Source organism: Pseudorca crassidens, chromosome 18, assembly GCF_039906515.1.
Source record: "Pseudorca crassidens isolate mPseCra1 chromosome 18, mPseCra1.hap1, whole genome shotgun sequence".
Classification (NCBI taxonomy): domain Eukaryota; kingdom Metazoa; phylum Chordata; class Mammalia; order Artiodactyla; family Delphinidae; genus Pseudorca; species Pseudorca crassidens.
In genome coordinates, this window is record NC_090313.1 from 64,602,299 (window position 1) to 64,623,031 (window position 20,733).

General features: G+C 50.5%; 1 protein-coding gene across 1 annotated transcript in view; it reads right to left on the bottom strand.

Moving 5' to 3' along the window:
• Positions 1-20,733, bottom strand: part of ATP7B (ATPase copper transporting beta) — a 40,728-nt gene that overhangs the window by 12,295 nt on the left and 7,700 nt on the right. Inside the window, 10 exon segments of the mRNA XM_067713051.1 lie at positions 1,213-1,407; positions 4,405-4,539; positions 5,116-5,270; positions 5,372-5,499; positions 11,845-11,936; positions 12,659-12,892; positions 13,980-14,154; positions 15,565-15,641; positions 17,702-17,863; positions 19,399-19,562. Of these exon segments, the coding sequence (XP_067569152.1) occupies positions 1,213-1,407; positions 4,405-4,539; positions 5,116-5,270; positions 5,372-5,499; positions 11,845-11,936; positions 12,659-12,892; positions 13,980-14,154; positions 15,565-15,641; positions 17,702-17,863; positions 19,399-19,562 (1,517 nt within the window).

A 20,733-nucleotide genomic window follows, 5' to 3' on the forward strand; every position in this document is an offset into this window, starting at 1 on the left:
ACCAGCCTTCCTCTGACAGTCCTGGCCAGCTTCTAGTCCAGCCCCCGCTCCGCCGCCAGGACGGTCTTCCTGCAGGCGCTTCACCCCCGCCCCTGCCCCCGTGTGTCCCTGCTGCTCTTGGTTAAGCTCTGGACCGGGACTGAATAACCCTCCGAAGCCCTTCAGGGCCCCTCTCTCCCCTCCTTCCTCCTTCAGGACCCTCATCTCCTGTCAGTTTCTCTCTCTTTCTGGCCCTCATTTAGCTATTGAGAAAATAACTGTGGAGTGACTCCAACGTGCCAGGAGCGGGGCAAGATGCCGGGGACACAATGGCGGGGACATGTTCACGGTCTCCAGTCCTACGGAGTCTGGGACCAGGCAGCACGGCCCCCCCCCCCCCCCGGGTCCTTTCCACGTGCTGGTCCCACGGCCGGGACACCCCTCCCAACCTCTGTTGTCAGCTGACAGGTCTCAGACCTCCCCTGAGCACCTGCACCAGCGCCCACCCCATCCAACACACACGGGTCTACGGTAAGGCCCCTGAGGAACTGTCCTCACGGCGTCTCACACTCTCCAGGGTGCCTGCTGCTTGCTTGCTCCGTGTCTGTCTTTCCTGCCGGACAGGAAGGTCCTTGAGAGCCAGGGCCCAGCACAGGACCCACGCAGAGTAAACGCTCAACAGATACCGAAGAAATAAAGGGAGGATGGAAGGCTGGGGACTGCTGGGCTGAAGGGAGATTCTCCATAGACACTGCTACCTGCTACTCCACCCGAGGTCCCAGGACCCTCCCCGATCACGCGGAGACAGCGCAGCTCCTTTCCCCAGAGCCCGGCCCCCTGGCTGTGAGCCCGGAGCTGCACATCTTAGCTGCAGGCCTTTGGCAAGTCACCCAGCCCACTCCTGCTGCGCTTCCCTCACCTGTAAAGTGGAAACAACCAGCACCCGCCTCAGGGCTGTCGATGAGATTAAATCAATATTTATACAGCACTTAGGTCTCTGACCGTGAGCTGCTGCCGGTCCTGTTGTCATTCCCCGTTAGTCCTGGCTTCCTGTTTTACTTAATTAGTAGTGCTACCCTCAGTCCTCTTTCAGGTTTTTCTCTGAATATGAAATTTAAACAGGTACTATTTTCACTAGGACTCTCTAAGTCAAAAAAGAAAAAAAAAAAATCATGCAGCATATACAGCTACAGAATCACCCCAGCCAAGACCTCGAAGGAAGCGGGGGCCAACCTTGTGGGCCAGCTCCAGAGGCTTGCCTCCCTTGATGAGTATGCCGTTCTGGGCGGCCACCCCCGTGCCCACCATGACGGCCGTGGGCGTGGCCAGGCCCAGAGAGCAGGGGCAGGCGATGCACAGCACCGTGATGGACGTCTGGAACGCAAACCGGAGGACCACCTCTGCCTGGGAGATATGCTTGCTGGACGTCTGACGAGAGGAAAGAGACAGAGGCAGGGTGGGAGTTAGAGGAGGCACCACACGTAATTCTGATCATATGAGAACATTCCACTCTGTCGGGGCCTATATGGGAGTAGTATCTAGAGAAGAGTGATACATGTAACTGATTCACTTTGCTGTACAGCAGAAAATGACACAACCATGTAAATCAACTCTACTCCAATAAAAATTAATTAAAAAAGAAAAAAAAAAGAACATTCCAGTGCAGGTGGGGGACCTGAACTGGCGTGATGAGCTGGGCTCCAGGAGACACGGTGCGGCCTGCTCTGCTTTGCAGGTATCACGTGGTTCACTTTACTGCTCCAACCTGATCCTACAGGCTTTCCTCAGGGAAAGGCATTATGAGAGGAGAGAGGCACGTAAAAATCCCCGATAGGGGAAGAGCACAGGCTCTAGAATCGGACCACGTAGGTCTACATCCTGGCTCTGACACTCCGTGTCTTAGCTTCCTCACGTACAACATGGAGGTAATAATACCCAGCTCACAGGTTTTTGTAAGGATGAAATGAGGTAACATACATACAAATACATACAAACATAAATATACACAGTACAACACCTGACGTAGTAGGAGAGAGGAGTCTGAGAAAGTATAGCTATTACATTACCATTATTATTTTTATTATTATGAAAGCTTAAAAAAACTATAGCTCTCCAAGGAATCAACTCTAAGGTAATAATCATGTAGGAAAAGATACAAGGATATTTCTCACAGTGCTTTTTTCATAAAGGGAAAAAACTGGAAACAACCAATGGGGGATTGGTTAATTAAACTGCAGGTATGGTGTGCATGATGGAATATTATGCACATGTTAAAATGATGATGTATACATATTGACATGGAAAGATATCAGTAGGATTGCTGAATTTAAAAAAACAAGCATAAAATGGCATGTGTTGTGATTCAATTAGTGCAAAATTATCTGCCTATATCTCTAGATAGCCTTTCAACAATACTGGAAAGATGTTCACCAAAGTGCAGAAAAGTGCATATAGGGATGGGATTTGGAGCCATCTTTATTTTCTTCTATTTTCCACCACTGTTTCCTTTATAAAAATCCAAAACCAAAAAAATACAGGTCTCCTTCCCAGTTACCTGGTGACACATATTGGTATGATTATTTGCATCCTAACATCTTGAGTTACCTTGGTTTATCTTTCAAAATGGCTAGTATCTCTGGAGAAAAACTGAGAGATGCTGAGTTCACTTAATTACAGTAAAATGCATGTTTCCTAAATCGAGGATATAGACCACAATCTCTTTAGATCCATCTACCCTCTATTCTTTGACTTTGAGAGGCAGATTCTAAAATAAGCTACATGATTAAGGGTCATTCAATTTTCACAGAAACAGTTTGATTTCGGTAGAAGGACATGCTGTTTAACACATAATGTGATTTTGTAGAGGTAAGGATGAAGTGTTGTGTTGTGTTTTGTTTTGTTTTTAACCTCCAGAGATTCTTGTCAAAATCACACCTGGCATTCTGAGAGGAGTGGGGTGGACTTCTAGAGGTTGACACGAACCCTGTCCCTACAGATGACTTGTACAGAGCAGAGTGACAACAATGTCTTAAAGGAACATGCAGTACCTCATTTGTCCGCATCCTCCCTGATATTGCAGATAAAAACAAAAGAAGTGAAAGTAAGATGGAAAGGTAGGGAACAGCAGGAAGCCAGATATTCCAACTTGTTTAGGATTGAGTTTCCCACAGCCACATGCCAATGAGCTGCTCTCCCACAAAAGCCAAAATTTTTGGCGGTCAGGTGCCATAAAAGCCACCGGCAAATTCTAGGAATACAGTCATAGGCTACTCTTAAAACACTGAAATCTCCCTAGATGTCAGAAAGTGTTTCACTTGGACATTTTAAGATAGGAAATTTGAGGGAGGAAAATCATATCTAAGTGAATGACAAGTACACCAAGAACATATGATATGCCTTTAACTACAGATAAAAAATTTTTTAAAAAGGAAAAAATGATCTATTCTGTATTTCCAGTTTCTTATTTTATGGCTCTAAGGTAAAATACATATTAGACTGTGCTAAGTATGAGATATTTTAAAAAATAAGGTAAAACAATTGTTCTACTCACTGGGCAGTTATCAAATACTACTCCAAGTGGGCCATTAGCTTTTTATGTCTCTCCAGGTTTCTCCAACTCAGCACTATTGACGTTTGGGGCCAGATAATTCTTTGTTGTGGGGACCTGTCCTGTGTGTTGTAGGATGTTTAACAGCATCCCTGGCTCCTATCATACACACTAAAGGCCAAGCAGCACCCCTCCTCAGCCACGACAACCAAAAGCATCTCCAGACGTCACCAAATCAAAACCACTGCCAGCTGCCAATCACTGATGTATGTGAGTTCTTACTGCTGAAGCAGAAAAGTTTTGTATTTGTTTTTGAATTTTGATAAAACTGTATTTCCTAAGATAGTATTCTTCGTCCACTTTTTAAACTCAAAGCTATATATTCCATTGCTTCATCTATAATGTTTAATAAATAATTATTAAAAAGCTATTAGTGTTACTTGGGAAGCTGCAAGGTTAGATGGTCTATATGGAGGTAGCCAGCAAAAAATCTATTTTTCTTAAAACTGGTCAAATAATATTATCATGCTATTGTGACTGACGTGACCTATCTTCTGTGATGTGTGCCTCATCACCTCAAAAATGGCCAATAGTGCAAAATGTAAATGCTTTAAGCATTACGCCTGAGAGCCAGTGGTGTTTGAAATGATCTAACCAGAAAGCAAAAGGCATCTTTAGTGAAAACCCGCAGGAGTTGCGTAGTTGCATAGCCAGGATTGTCCTACCCTGGCTGAGGCTTTGCTGCCAATAAGTGAAGCAAGCAAGTGAGATGTAATGGGTAATTAAAGCCCAATGAATTTAAGACATGAAAAAATAGGATTAATGGCAATCGATTATTTAAAACCCAACAAGCACGCTGCCCACAGCGTTCAACTTACAGGGAAGTATTTCTGAACAACACCGAAATCGATAAAGCCGATTGCAATCCATACCACCAACGTCAGAGTTGAAACGATGACAATAAATGGGACAAAGTACCCACTAAACCGGTCAGCCAGTTGCTGAATGGGTGCCTATGGAAACAAAACACGAAGACCGCGGGAAATTACAATCTCCAAAGACACAAACCGCCGCAAGCATGGACAGGGACTGGGATTCCTGGCTCCCTCATTAACTACATTTATGAGTCAATCTCTCTACTCAGTAAAATCTGCCTGATTCTACGGGACTCTTGGAATAATTTCTAGAGAGAGGCAGCTGAAGTTATATTGCCTTTAAAATTCCTTCACGGGACTTCTCTCGTGGCGCAGTGGTTAAGCATCCACCTGCCGATGCAGGGGACACGAGTTCGAGCCCTGGTCCGGGAAGATCCCACATGCCGCGGAGCAACGAAGCCCGTGTGCCACAACGACTGAGCTCTGCGCTCTAGAGCCCGCGAGCCACAGCTACTGAAGCCCACGCGCCTAGAGCCCGCGCTCCACAACAGGAGAAGCCACTGCAATGAGGAGCCCATGCACCGCAACAAAGAGTAGCCCCCGCTCGTCGCAACTAGAGAAAGCTTGCGCGCAGCAACGAAGACCCAACATAAAAAATAAACGAATTTTTAAAATAAATAATAAATAAAATAAAAAATAAAATCCCTTCATTACCTTGGACATCTGAGCCTCTTCTACCAGCTTCACAATCTGAGCCAAGGTGGTGTCGTTGCCCACGTGGGTGGCAGTGATGAGCACGGAGCCGTGGGCGTTCATGGACCCGGCGATCACCGTGCTGCCGGGCTTCTTCGTGACGGGCATGGCCTCTCCTAGAGGTGGAGAGGAGACCAACGCCACGCGCTGAGCCCCGTCGGCATCCCCGGGGCCTGGCCAGGGTGCTGACGCCCACCCAGAGGGACGGAGTCCTCACCTGTGATGAGGGACTCGTCGGCCATGGTGCTGCCTTCCAGGACTCTCCCGTCCACTGGGAACTTGCCCCCGGGGACGACCTTGATGATGTCGTCACGCTGCACCAGCTCCATGGGCACCTGCTCCTCTCTGCAACAGACGCCACTCGGGTAACACTCGGGGACCGCGCACGGGAGCTCACCCTCCTGGCCTGTCACCCAGGTCGGGTTCTAGACAAACCGCCTGCTTTACACTGAGCGGCAGTAACCACTTTATCCGCCGTTTACAGACTGAGTCAAAACTGTGCAGCTGCTAAGTACCAGGTGCTGTCCTAGTTCCTGGGAAGCCGGCTGTGAGCAGGACAGCCGAGTCCCAACGCTCACGAGGGCAATTCTGTGGAGCTAACAGACAACAAGCAAGATGGTCCCGGGTCTTAAATAAGTGCTGTGCTGGCAACGATGTGACCGGAGGGCTTCCCTCGGTGGTGGCGGAGGAGGAGAGAAGTGGGAAGGCCCCATGCGAAGATGACATTTGAGCGGGACGACAAGAGGGCCCCATACACGGGGAAGGAAAACTCAAGAGAGAGGAAACAGCTAATGCAAAGGCCCAGAGGCGGGACAGAGGGGGCCTCTGATAAACAGGAAGCCAGCAAGCATGGCTGGAGGGACACGAGTGAAGCAGGCAGAACCCGGACCATGTCGGGTCTTGCAGGGCAAAGTGCAGGCTTTGGGCGTGAAGGTTTTCAGTGGGAAAGTGACATAAGCTGGTTCGCATTTTCAAGTCAGCTCTCTGGTTGCTGCATGAGAATGGGCTGTAGGGGCAACAGCAGAAACTGACAGAAGAGTTCGGCTGTGGCAGCAGTGGCCTGGGCTGGAGACAGAGGGAAGAGATGCCCGGGAACTCTGGGGGGCGTGATGTGTCAGCAAGATGTGTGTGTGCGCTGAGCGCATAAGAGGAGCAAGCATGAGCTCTTCGTTTCAGTTTGAGCAACTGGGTGGATGAGAAGTTGTTTAATGAGATGGAGACGCCTCAGAAGCGGCCACGGGAGGGAGAGGGAAGAGAAGGAGTGGAGAGGAGATGAAGATCTCTGTTCTCACGTGTCAGGTCCAAGATGCCTACTTGACTTCCACGTAGACATGTCAAGTCGGGAGAGCAGGGAGCTGAAGACTGGATTCGGGCTGAGACTAGAGGTCAAATGGGGAAGCTGTCACAATATAGATAGGATCTAAAGCCTGAAATGGTACGAGCTTCCTCAGGAGTGTGCCTGGAAGAGAGACCTGGGCCCTGGGACACGCGCATGTCGGGAGGCTGATCAGGCGGAAGGGCCAGCGAGGGATGGGGGCGGAAAAGGAGAGAGCGGGGCCTTCAGGAGGGAGCACCCATCGCACCGCATCGCATACGGCGAGGTCGTTACCTAGACGCAGATACGTGTAAAACTCATCACGCCGTACACTTGGGATTCGTGTACTTCAGTGAAGGTAAGTTATCTCTTAATAAAAAAAAAAAAAAAGGAGTATTTTAAAGGGACAGAAAAGGGGGTAGATGCTGGTGAGAGGCTGCAATGAGGATTAAATAAGAGCAGTGGTCGATTTGGTTCATGGAAATGACGTGATGTCTTTGGCAAAAGGGATCTCAGAGACCGGTGGAGGGACAAAGTTGGCTGGAACGGGCTGAGGAGAGGCTGGGAGGTGAGGAAACAAGAAAGCAGCCGAAGACAACGTTCAAAAGAAGTTCTGTGTGAAAGAGAAGAGAAAACCAGCAGTAGAAGAGCGTGTGCATTAAGACAGGAAATTGTGAATTGTGAGTATGTGTGAACTGCCTGCTGGGGAGAACGGTCCCACAGAGAGCGAGAGAGACAGATGGGGGGACAGGAGGGGACGACAGGAATAGAGTCATCCAGGGAGCGAGGACGGCTTTGGCAGCATCTCTCTGACAGCGTCACAGGGACCAAATTTACTTAACTGTATATGTAACGCTGGCTCATGAACCAATGGGGAGAAAGTCAGACAAGCAGGGGCGTAGAGCAAGCGGGGCTCTGAGGTTATTTTATGCCTTCCTTTCATTCTACAAAGACTACATTTAAACTATCACAGAGAGAGGGTACAAAAAAGCCACCTTACTTGAGAAGGAAAACCAGACATGTATTGAGTGCAGGTGCTGTGCTCGATATTGACATGAATCCTCCCCAAACCACGTGAGGTAGGTGACAGTCACCCCTATTTGTTCCCAGGTTGACCTGAGATGCTGCCTGTGGGCACCGAGGGCAGGGCCCGCTGCACAGTCAGTGCTGGTGACTTTGACCATCACCTGACGGACGTGTTCACTGGTGACCGGCCTCTATGTACCAGGCACTGTGCTGGGCTGGGGTTACACACAGGACAAAACTCTCAGGTCTATGACCTAGTAACTAAAGTCAAGCTGGTTTATTTAAGTTCAGTAATGGCCACAATAAAAGAAAGGGAGCACGGAAAAGGAGAGACCTTTAAAGGGGAAGCAGGCAGCAGCCTGAGTCTTGAGTGCTGGGAACAGATGTGTAAATCTGTTTGGTGGCTGGGGGGACAATAAATGAAAAGAAGGGGAGGAGCTCTACAACTGAGAATATCCTCTGCTTCTTTTTAAAGTCTCCCAGAGATGGAGACGCCCAGGCTCCAAAACTCCCCTCCGAGGCCCATCTGCACAGCCTGGAGTTTACCGTCCACAGAGGTCTCCACGGCAAGAGAAGCCTGTGTCAACGAAGGAGCAGCTGCTCCCGTAGAAAGGAGGTGACGACGGGGCTGTGGGCAGAGCCTCCTCTCCCATAACCTGACTCCTAAGCTTTAAAATGTTTGCTTAAAAATCGTGATTCTTGCCTCAAATGTCCACTGGGTGTCTTTCTAAGAAATCGTTAGTGAGGCTCATCTCCGCTTCCTCTAACTTTGAATTTCCCCTTTGAATCTGAGTTAACCATATCTTTCTTACTCTGAACAGCTGAGTTTATGGGGAACAGCCCTCTAGGGGGGCAGGTGGCTCCTTCTGGTGAATTCCCAGTCGCATTTCTGCTTCAGAAGCTCATGTCCCCCAAACGCCAAGCTGTGGGAAACAGTTTTTTCCGAGCATTTCTTCAGCTCTGAGGGTTTGTGCCGGCAGCCTGCTCACCTCACCTGTCCCCTCTTCACTACTCTCCTGCCTCATCTAACACAAAGCAAAAAGACGAAGAAAAAACTTACAAGAGAAGGGCCACTGGGCTATATAACATGTATAATTCCGTTTTCCTAGTTATAAGAAACAGAACACTTCAACGTGGGAGATTGGGGACCCGCTGTGCAGGCCTCAGTGTCAAGCACACGCACATGTACGATGCATTTCTTTAACATCTGACGGTCATTTCGTGCATTCAACTAGTGAGGATCTGAGCGCCTGCTACGTAGTCCCAGGACGACTGGAGGCACCAAGGGCTCCAGGCCCCAGAGGACAAGGCAGTCTGACCAGGGGACAAGGGGTCAGGCAAAGGGGAAGGAAGAAAGGCATTGGTTGGAGGGTGGGGGGGTGGGAGAGTGCAGGGGCGCCTCCTCCTGGGACCCGCCAGCGGGGTGGCAGGGAGGAGACGGAGGGACGTCAGGACCAGAGGCTGAGCCCAGGAGGCACAGGCGCAGATGCCAAGTCTCACGTGCGTGTCTAGGGATGCGGACTTTATCCTAAACCTCCGAAGGACTGGCAGCTACAGAGTATCACATCTGTGCCTCCAAGAGCTGGATGGTTTGCATGTGGAAAACATCAGGAAGGAGACAAGGCTGGAGCAGGAGGCCAGGGAGGGGCTGTTGCGGGGCTTTAGGGGAGAGAGCCCGGTGGCCTGAACAAGCACGGCAGCGGTGGGAGGGGCAGCGGCCGGGGCCACCAGAGCTTGTGGAGCCGGAATCAAGAGGACGGAGACCAGCTGTGTGGACGAGGGAAGGGAAGGGGTTGCAGAGGACGGCCACTGAGATCTGACGTAGGTTTGGGAATGAAGACACGAGGTCAGGGGACACAAAGACAACAGGGCCAATGCTGAAACCCCGACTATCACCCACATTTAAGGAATGAGGGGCGCGAAGAGAGTGCACAAAGGGAAACGCAAGTAGCAGCTAGGGAAGAAATTACCACCGATCATCTACGCAGATGCTCCTGTCACCCAAGACTCCGGGCGGAGAGGAAGGACACGTGCCTCTGGCAGAGGGACAGAGGGAGGGATGGGCTGAGTCCCTCTGAAAGGAGCCAGCCGAGGCGCAAAGCCCCGGTGGCCTGCAGGGGGCGCCGCAGACCTGTCCACGCCGGCAGAGGCCCAGGCCCTGCAGGAGGCTGCCTGGGGCCCCTGGCACAGCACATGCCACGTTACAGGAAGCGAGAGAGCGGCCCTGGCCCTGGCAGGGCAGGTGTGACCACGGCCCCGAGCACCCCGTCGGGAAGGTGGGGTAGGAGTGACCACTCCCACCTTTCTGACAGACACGAACTGCAAAACACAGGAGGGGACCCAGCTCCAAGCACGTGGCCTGTCTCAGGCAAAGCCAGAAGGAACTCTGGTCTTCTGGCTTCTAGCTTAAACAGTGATACCACCACACGTGATGGCAGAAGCCAGGCACACAATGTGGGAAAGAACCGGGAGATGCCAGGTGTGGCCCCGCCCTCCTTCCGCATCACGGCCGGCCTGAGCCTTCTGGCAAAGACTCGCATCTCCTTGTACTCAGATCGGTGGAGCTGCCCGGGGGGTTGGCATCCTGCCGTCACAGGCCCTTCGAAATGAAAGGCAGAAAGTAAACGCAGCTGTTCATGGCTCAGTCCCCAATCCGAACGTCTGCACAGCTCAGGCACTCTCATGTCATTAATTTATGAGGAAAAAAGCAGCCAAGGTACACAACCATGAGAGCCACCAAAGCGGTCACAAGCCAGCCGCACTGTCACACGGGCTCCTCCCGGCCAGGAGACAGGGCAGCGGAGGCGTAGCAGGAGGCTGTGTCTCCAGGGGCCCAGCCCCCTCTCTGCTGCTCACCTGCCACGGACTCTGGACAAGGTACTTCCCTCCCGAGCTGGGCGCCCGAGGACAGGCGCCCCCTCACGAGGAAGCCATCAGGGTTACATTCGATTATCTATGCGCAGTGCTGGGTAGCATACGTGGCACACGGCAAACTCTCCAATCTCAGCCGTCACTACCATAATTCTGATTATTACTTAAAAACCAGTGTGCAGGCAAAGCCGGTGCTGCTGGGCTTGGTCAGCCTGAGCCTCGGAAACTTGCAGTCCTCACGTCTCACTCACTGGCCCACGGGCTCAACAGAGGTTCGCCCAGTGGCCCTCGGGAAGGAAGGGACCCGCCTTGGCCTCAGGGGCCTGTCTCTCGGAGACACAGCTAGGAAACCAGCAAGAGTGTGATGGACCGGCGGGTGCGCAGTGGGAGGGGCACCGATGGTCGCTTCAGTAGTGGGAGAGTTTGGGGTAGGTAACACTGGATGGTAAGAATCAGCAGAGACGGGGACACTGGAGATAGTAAGAATTCGACAGAGGATGGCTCTAAGCAGAGGCCCCGGCGGGGGGATGCCTCTTCTTCCACCGGTGCGGTGGGGAAAGGCAGCTTTGCAGGCTGAGTGACAGGAAACTGATGGGTTTCCCATCACAGTTTCTATTCTCAAGTCAGAAGTGAGATCACAGGCTAAAGGGGAAAGTGGTGGGTCCAGAGAGATTTCAGGAATGCGAGGGAGGCCTAGAGATAACCATTGCCTAGAAGAGGAAAACGAGGCTGACCGGAGAAGCACAGACGCCTTAATGTGTAAAAATGCCCACGTTATTACATACGCTTTAAGAGTGTAAAGAACACGGGCTCTGCAACCAGCAGCGTAGGTTCTGTCCTAATTCCACTACTTAATACCTGTGTGACCCTGGGCCAGTTGCATAGCCTCTCTGAACCTCAGTCTCTGCATCTGTACAGTAAGGGTAGTAAGAGTCCCTTCCTCATAAAGCTTTTTCTTGGATAGATTAAATGCAACCAGGTTAGTATAGCATCTGGCAAACAGTAAATGCCATGTAAGCCCCAGCAATGACGACAGTGAGCGTTATTGTTTTCAACGTCTGCCAACCTGATAGAGAAGAAAAATAGTTCTCCCATTTTTATTCTTTGGCAAGTTGAACCCTTATCTCTCAGCCTGTGCAAATCCTCCAGATCCTGTGGGCGAGACCCAGCTCATACTCCATGTTCTGTGAAGCTCTGCTTGACCACCACGAGCCTTCCTCTCCTAAGTTCCAGAAACACTGCCTGTACCTCTCACTCATCATCTAGCAAGCATACACCCCCTTGAACCCTTGCTCATCTTTTAGTATATAAATGCTTTGTTTACGTAACTGGACTGAGACGGGGCATCTTCCTAACATGTACTGTCTTTGCCAGCCCTCACCAGGTCTAGTGTCACATCCTTCACACGACAGGTGTGTGATGTGTAGCACACAGGGCTGATCTAAATCGATCAAGGACGTGTGACGAAGACAACGCACCTGATGATTAAGTTGTCCTCCCCAAGGGTCACGACGGTGGCTTCCGTGGCTTGTAGAGACATGAGTTTGGCGAGGGCTTCTGAAGTTTTGCTCTAAGAAATAACCAGAAGGTAGAATGAGAGCGATACTAAGCTGGCCTGTGCAAACCCAGACCATCAATCACAAGGCTGGTGTTAGAGAAAACCCCGCAAGAAAAGGCTGCCTCCGTAACGCGGCCCCTCTGCACGCCTGCGGGCTCTCCCGGGATGAGTGTCACTCACTGCCCGTCAACACGCAGCCGTGCCATCCCCGCGCTGAGTGTACAGTGCAACTGAGTTCTATGAATTACATTTCAGATTGAAGAAACAATGCCAGTCTGCCCAATGACTGTTTTCTTTTAGGTTCAATTTAATTTCTTTTAGGACCTGAGTCCCACTCTCTTATATTAGGATACACTGAAATCTGGGAACAAGGCAGGGTGCTAAAAATGGCACGACCCTATGGTGGAAATGTGGATTTCTAGACTAGGAAGCTACACACTCAGTTATGTACCAAGAGGTTCGGTACGAGCTCTGACCCGAAATCCAGGGTTCTTTCCACTGCACGATGCATCTGAACAAAGGTTTTAATAATTAACCAGATTAGCTGGGATTTCAGAAGCAGAGACCAGTTTGGAGATTGGTGGTCAGAACACCTAATTATACGTAGCCTTCATGTTTCTTTAACCCTTGCCCTAGATTGTGTATGATTAGTAATTCTAAACATGGTGCTCAGATAAATTAAGGTTTGTGTTACTGAGGAAACAGTTCTTCCTTTAACCCGAGGCTGCAGTTACCTTTGCCACGTGTTCCAGCCACCGCCCCAGGGCAATGAACACGAAGAGCATGGGGGGCGTGTCAAAGAAGGTCACCGGGCTCCTCTCTGCCTTCTCGGCGATGGCCACCACCAGGATGACGAGGGAGTAGACGTAGGCGATGCTCGTGGCCAGCACGATGAGCACGTCCATGCTGGCCGCCCTGTGTCTCAGAGATTTGTAGGCCTGCACGTAGAAGTACCAGCCCCCGAGGAACTGAAAGGTGGTGAGGGAGAGCGACCTTTGTGACAAGGGCCCTCGGGACTGTAAATACCCTGGGCTCCCCCTCAACGCTGACATGACTTTTTTCCTCCATAAGTGATGTGTACGAAATGTACTTCCTGATTCAGAGGACTTCTGACCACAGGAGTGGCTGATCCAGGGAGACCTTTAAGACCCAGAGCACTGGACAACCTAGATGTCCATCAGTAGGAGAATGCTGAAGATGGTGAAAGAAATCATGGTGCGTTCATACTGTGGACAGCGCTATGCGGTCCCTGAAGACAACGTGCTAGGCCCCTAACCGCTGGTGTGAGAGATGTACACAGTACGTGGTTAAGCGAAAAAGCCAGTTATAAATCAGTGTATCTAGTATTATCCTATTTCGGCCAAAAAAAAAAGCCTGTGTCTATAGTATGTGAACATATACACACACATACATACGCACGTAAATATGTGTTTTTTTCTATGCAGATGAAGATCTGGAAAAACCAAATTGAGGCTATAAACACTTGCCCCCAGATAATCCTAATTAATATTAATTAATTCTAATATTAAGTCAGGAGTTTCATTTTCTATTCCAAAATAAATGGAAGGCACACTTCCCACTAGAAATACAGCTAGCTACTTAATGCGGTCCCCAGGGCAGAAGTGACACGAAGCCTGCCCCTTTTAAATCATGATTCCTCAGGACCACATTTCAGTCATTCAAGCCAAGACGTGGAAGAGAGCAGCATGAGCTCCAGGGTGGTCCAGCTGCTGCTTCTAACATCGAATTCAGCTGAACCATAAGCACACAAGACACACTGGATCTCCAAGCCTTGCCGCAGGGGGCTGCTGTTCCAGGGGAGTCTGGTCATCTGTGGAACTGCCCTTGAAACCAGGCTCTCTGTCATCCCCCGTGTTAGAGGACGCCCCCCAGCTGGTCATAAGACAAGAAAGCAGCAGCTGGCTGGGTGGTGGGAAAGCGGCAACGAAGCTGCACTTGGAGCGCTCTGAAGGGCTGTGCTGGCCTAAGAGGACAGAGCACCTGCTGGCCACACACAGGCACGCTGGGCAGGTGTGCCCACCCCCCGATACGCACCTGGACAAAGGTACACAAGATAAAGAAGACGAGGTTCAGGATGGACAGTCCCGGGATGATGTTGTGGTCCAGGAGCATAGACTCGTGGGGCTCGTGGCTGGGTATCAACATATAGATCATTAAACCCATGACAGGGATGCCAAACACCAGGCTGCACAGGAAAGACTTCTTCCACCTGGAAAGAAACACAGCAACACCGACATATCAGGTACCGCCGCTCACCTGGCTTCTGGCCCCGTCCCCTCCCGAGGACTTGGTTTGAGACTGGCCTCTGCCACATGTCTGGGACAGACCAGCAAGGGCTAAAGTGAAAGCAAGGCTCTCTCCCTACATCGGCCATCTGAGGGGAACATCAAAGGTCTAAACTTCACTGCAAGGATGCTCCAGAGATGTTTAGACACAGCCCCTGCCTGCCCGTGGCTGACGTGGCACCTGCAATCTACAGGTGAGGCAACCAGGGTCCAGAAACTGAGAATTCAGCCCCAAAGAGGTGGACCATCCTCAGCCTGTGGCTGCTACCGCTCTTTTTTCAAACCACAATCGTTTATAGACTCCCAAGAAAAAACCAGATAAAAGGAACATTTCATTAGTATAAACTTATACATTCAACTTTTAAACTATTAAAACAGAGTCAGTGTGAACAGTACAGCTGCCTGGATGAAGTTTGAAATCGGGGTCACAGGTGACAGCCATGGTCTCACATCAACCTCACCAACCACAAAATTCCAACCAAGCGCTCGTGGAAGCTGTAGGAGGCGTAGCCTCACCGCTGATCCGAAGACCACGGGCCTGCGAGATCGGAGTCTTACACTCCCAGGCCCCTGGCCCCAAGCCCCGAAAAGACCTCGTTTCCTACCCCACTCCTCTCAGACCGACAAACTTCCACTCATTCTTTGAGGCTCAGATCGTGTGTCCCCTGCTTGTTAGCTTCCCAGACTCCCCAGAACCCACCTGCATCATTGCTCACCCACTCTTCCCAGCCCAACCAAGGGCCCCTCTAAGGTAGGGGTGACACCTTATTCACCCCTAGCACCCGGCACAGTGCCCTGCATACAACAGCGGGCTTGTGTTTGTTGAATGAATGAGTGAACATCTGCAACAGTGAACGAGCTCAGGTCTCCTGCTTCCTGAGCCATTTTCTTTCCACTTGGCTGTAATTCCTGTCCTCGGATCCTAGATCTCAACCCACTCCAGTAAAGTCTTGAAATACTATAAAAGAAAGAACCCACTCTTCCCTTCCTCCCAACGTAAGTGCTGTCCAATCTGTTAGTGACCAGCCATAGGTAACTATTTAAATTAAAATTAGTTAAAATGAAGGGAAATTAAAAATTCACTTCCTGAGTCACACTGGCTGCATTTCATACTGGGCAGTGCAGATACAGAGCGTTTCTGTCACAGCAGAAGGTACCGTGGAACAGCGTTGTTTTAGAGGATTAACGTTACGAGGGTAAAGGCAACTAATTCAGCAGAAGGCGCCGTGGAAGGTGGAGGTAGCAGGGACACCAATTAGCACCGAATGAGGTAGAGGTGGGCCAGGGGAGAGGCAGCCCTTAGAGCTACAGTTTATCTTCTGTGTTCTACCTACTGCTTTATTTCCAGCTTGTGGTCCAAGTGATGAGCACTGGGGTTCCTCTGGGCCAGGGAGACATGAAAGCCGATTTCCTTGTTATTAGAAAGAGGAAACAAGAAAGAAGGTACTTGGTTAAAACAGGCATCGGTAGAAACCATTTTACATCTTTGGAAATAAGAAAGTTAACCTGGGGCTTCCCTGGTGGCGCAGTGGTTCAGAGTCTGCCTGCCAATGCGGGGGATGCGGGTTCGAGCCCTGGTCTGGGAGGATCCCACATGCCGCAGAGCGGCTGGGCCTGTGAGCCACAATTACTAGGCCTGCGCGTCTGGAGCCTGTGCTCCGCAACAACAGAGGCTGCGATGGTGGGAGGCCCGCGCACTGTGATGAGGGGTGGCCCCCGCTTGCCGCAACTAGGGAAGGCCCATGCGCGGAAACGAGTACCCAACGCAGCCATAAATAAATAAATAAATAAATACATTAAGAGGAAAAAAAGTTTTTTTTTTTAAAAAAAAAAGAAAGTTAATCTAAAACCGCCTCAGAGGACTGTATTGGTTTTTCCGCTCACGACTTCTGTCCCCACGTCACTGTACAGATCCCATCGGAGGTTCCAAGGCGACTGCTGCTCCTTCTGTGGGCAAAGGCAGCAGATGCCGGGAGGTGACTTAGCACACCCTGAGCTGATCGATGCTGAGTTATAAACTCAGGATCTGTGAGCTATGGACTCCCCAGTATCAAGAGTTATGTTGGAAGAAAGAGCATGTAAGGCCATCTAACGACAAATCCTTTACAACTAATACCGGCCTAATTACATCAGGAAAAGATGCCTCAGAGATGCAGGAATGGGGGCCAGACATTGGCAATACACCTCCAGTAAGAACAAGCAGGGGACTGCGGCGGGCTGGGCAGCTGGGTGGAGGCCAGCAAGGATTAGTGCCTCAGTTGACTGCTCTCCCTCATTAATGCCTTATCACTACTGTTCTGTAAGACCCGTGGGGTGGCAGAAACTGGATGCCCACTGAGCTTGGAACTAGGAGATCTGGGTTGGAGCACCAGCTCTGCAACCTTTAGCTGGGGACCAGGGATCAAAGTCTCCTAACCTCTCTGGGGGATCTCTCCTCATCTGATAAAGAAGCTGCATTGTCTGCCTCTAAGATTGAGGCACTGTTATCAACAGCAGTAGCAGTATTTGCACCTCAAAGAGCTCTGCATGGCCAGACAACAGACAGCATCTCTCTTAACACACACACACACACACACACACACACACACACACACACACACACACACACACACACACACGAAAATTTAAAACAACTTGAAGCCTGCTATGAGATGTTTAATTTCATAAGGAATTTCATAAGCAGTAGTTTCTGCTAAACTTCACCATTCGTTGTTATGAGTTCATCTTGCTCGGTTTTGACCAGATATCTTGACCCATTCAGATCACCACTAATGCTCATCCTCTCCTGGTGTGATATGATACAGACCTGAGAGAGGACACAGAATGTCTGTGGACAAAGTGAGGGAACGATGGGGGTGGGAGTACAGAAAACCACTGTGATTGATTTTCCAAAGGAGAAATGACTAAACTCTCCACCTGTAAAGGAGGCCTAGTATAGTGGTCAAAGGCAGTGTAATTCTTCCCAACACCAACATTCCTTTGGTCTGTAGATACGTGGCACAGATGTAAATATTACTTAAAAAACTTACAATTAGGCAATTTTTGGGGGGGGGGGGTGGTCACACTGCATGGCTTGTGGGATCTTAGTTCCCCAACCAGGGATCGAACCCAGACCGTCGGCAGTGAAACACTGGACAGCCAGGGAATTCCCACAATTAGGCAATTTAATACCATGTGCCAGGAATCTTGGCAATACTGCTGTTTCTCAGGGAATATCTGAAATTAAAAAAATAATAATGTCTTTTTCTCCCCATCTTTTTCTTACCCATTCACTGATTCCCCCTCAAATTATCTGATATTTTCTAAACGCTCACAAGTTGAGTCACATTATTTCCACGGGAAATCTTGCAGGATTTTAGATTAGGTGTTTTTTTTTTTTTGCTTAGCTATATTTTGCTCATTTTTCTATGATGATTATAAATCACTGTGTTTTAAAAGGTGGGTACAATAGTTTTTTGATAAATGATTTACCTCGATAATTTTGACAATATCCCGCGGACCGATCATTTCAGGATCAAACTTCACATGGGCTTTGCTGGTGGCAAGAGCCACAGAGGCGTAGGTGATGCCGTTTGTCCTTGTGAGCTTGGACTCTATGTTGTGAACACAGGACGTGCAGGTCATCCCCGTGATCTGCGGCAAAGATGACAAAGATCCCACTGACCCAGAGGATCCCACCAAAGGCACACAGGGAGCTGGGTTAACAGGCAGCCACCAGTCTGTCCTCCTTCCCAAGACGCTGGACTCACAACCCCCAGGTGAAAGATTTTCACCCCGGACATTCCCGCAGGAGCCTCGGGGATATGAACAGTGGTTCTTCCTCAACTCACGTACAGGCAACCAATCACTAAGCAGATGGCAAGGACCGAGGCCCCACTCACAGCTCTGCTAACAACGGGCTTTCACAGCACTCTACGCCCTGTGTTGGTTTTGCATTTCTGCCACCCCGTGCTGTGTGCACTGAGAAAGAAGTTCCAAGTGAGCCAGCCACCCCTGTACTATGCATTAGGCAAGCCGGACAACTCACTCTTCTGAGTATCAGTGGTCAGCACTTCCCAGAATACAAATTAAATACAGACATGAAATGCCTGAGCATGTGACGACAATACAACTATAGGACACTGTAATAAGAAAAAAAAAACATTGTTCAAAAAGATGTTTTCACCTGCCCCACTGATTGTCTTGCTCTAGGTTTCCACACCGTAGTGTGCGCAGAGATGTGCACCTCGGGCCCCGGAGGTCTGACCCAGCGAGTACTACACTGTGCCCCTCTGCACACACCGAGGCCCATCCAGAGCAAAGGATGTGCTCTGCAAAGAACTCCACTTCTCAGGAGCTCAAAGTGCCACGTGTGTCCGCAGTACTTTTTCTTCAAACGTTTACTTACCTACCGCTAATGGCAGTGACTAAACATAGCAAGGAAGTTTTCACTTCGGTTAACAGCGTTATTCAATTCCTCGTGGATTCCTTCTAAGTCTCCCTTTATTTGCACAAAAAGAGCTTTGCGCAGAAGTGTTTGTGAACACGGTGTATTTGAAATACTAGAGCTATCTTCTGTCCTCGATGATTTGTTGACTAGCGCCGCTGGCAAGAGTGGGCAGACAGGAAACAATACCAGCGCCTCGTCCCTCCGCTCCCCAGCAGCCCTGGAAACAGCACCACCCCTGGCGTTCACCCCGGACTGAGCGCCTGGGGACACTCTGGTCACCAAGTACCTTATAGACACACCTGTGCCTACAAGGTGGCCCCGACTGCCTCGCTCACTCCCATCCCGTCCCGGGGCCTCGAGACGCCTCTGGCATTCCAGCTTCCTCTCGGCCCCACGGGACGTGTTCCTGTTCGACTCCCTCGAGCCACAAGCTCAGGGCAGCTGCCGTCTCCAATTCCTCTTCCTCCAACGCCATTGCCTCCTCCTCCCGATACCCTGACGCGCCTGGCGGGACCTGGCGGGACGCGCGCCTGCGACTTTCTGACATAGTGGACATTCCTTCACAAAACGAGCAGGTCCTTGTCACTGGCTTCAAAGGAAAACCCAATAGCAACGAACAGGATACATACAAGAAGGGGGAACGTCCTGACCACAACCCCGGTTGCCGTCAGAAGGCCTCCGTGGGCTGTCTCAGGCCCGCACCCCCTGGCCCCCGCTCCAGCCCAGCCGCTGCGCTTACAATCAGCTCGAGGTCGCCGTCTGAGCCCGCGCAGTCCTCCATCACCTCTGCCTTGAAGCCCAGGTCCTGGATGAGCTGCGCTATCTCCAGGGGCTGGATAACTTCCGGGTTATACTTCACCTCTGCCTTTCCAGCCATCAACGCAACCAGTACTGAGAGAATCCCTGAAACCAGCAGGGCACAGCTGGAACACTCCAGGCAAGGCCTCGGGGGATGATGTGTTCAACATAAGCTAACAAAGAAAAACCTCTGCCCCAGAAGCTTCTAGAACAGTGGTTCTCACACTTGGCTGTGCATTAGGATCACCTGGGGTGGGGGCAGGGGGGAGGGCTTTTAACAATCACCTGACTGGTGATTAACTCTTAACCCAGACCAATTAAATCAGAATCTCTCAGGGTGGATACCAGGCATCTTTTTTGCCCTTTTTAAAGCTCCCCAGGTGATTCTCACACTTTGTTGGGCATATGACTCACCTTAGGCCCTGGTTAAAGCAAAAACGCTGGTTCAGTGGGTCTGGGGAGGGTGTGAGGTTCTGCAGGCCTGCCCGGCTCCCAGGCATGGCCCATACTGCTGGCCCGGCGGGCGCCGCTCTGAGGCAGGCTCTGGGGAACACAGGTGCGGGCACACACCTCAAAGCAAGGGACACAGGTGCGGGCACACACCTCAAAGCAAGGGACAGTGTCTGCACCAGGCAACTGCTGTCACATAACGGGTGTACTTTTTTCTCCACTTCCAGACACAGGAGAAAAAAATCACTTTCAAAAGTGGTTTTCCATACTCTTCTTCAGTTTTTAATCACTTTCAGGAAAGAAAAAGAAATCCTGCGGACTATCTTGCTACCACTGTTGTTTAGTTTAAGGGGGAAAGAAAGGCTCATTCACATAAATGAAAGGAATGATGTGCTTTAGAAAGAATGTCATAAAGGATAAATATGAGGGATTCAAGTCGGGAAGAGAATCATGGGCCCTGTGAGACACAGGTTAGCTTTTGAGCCGCCAGCCCACAGGCGACAGAGGAGCTCCTAGAACACCTTGGTTTGAGAGCCACCTTCTAGAGCGCCAGGAAGCTGCAGGCTTGATGAGCAGGAGGCGGGAAACATGTTATCCTTGAGCCGGACAGAAGGACCCACGTATGGAGCCACGGGAAGAGAGAAGGTGACCCCGGAGGCCGGCAGAGTCACGGTTAAGGTATTTTCCAAACAAAAAATTGGGACAGGATTTTCGCTGCACTCTCAGCTTTAAGAAACCAGATTGGTGGGCTTCCCTGGTGGCGCAGTGGTTGGGAGTCCGCCTGCCGATGCAGGGGACGCGGGTTCGTGCCCCGGTCCGGGAGGAT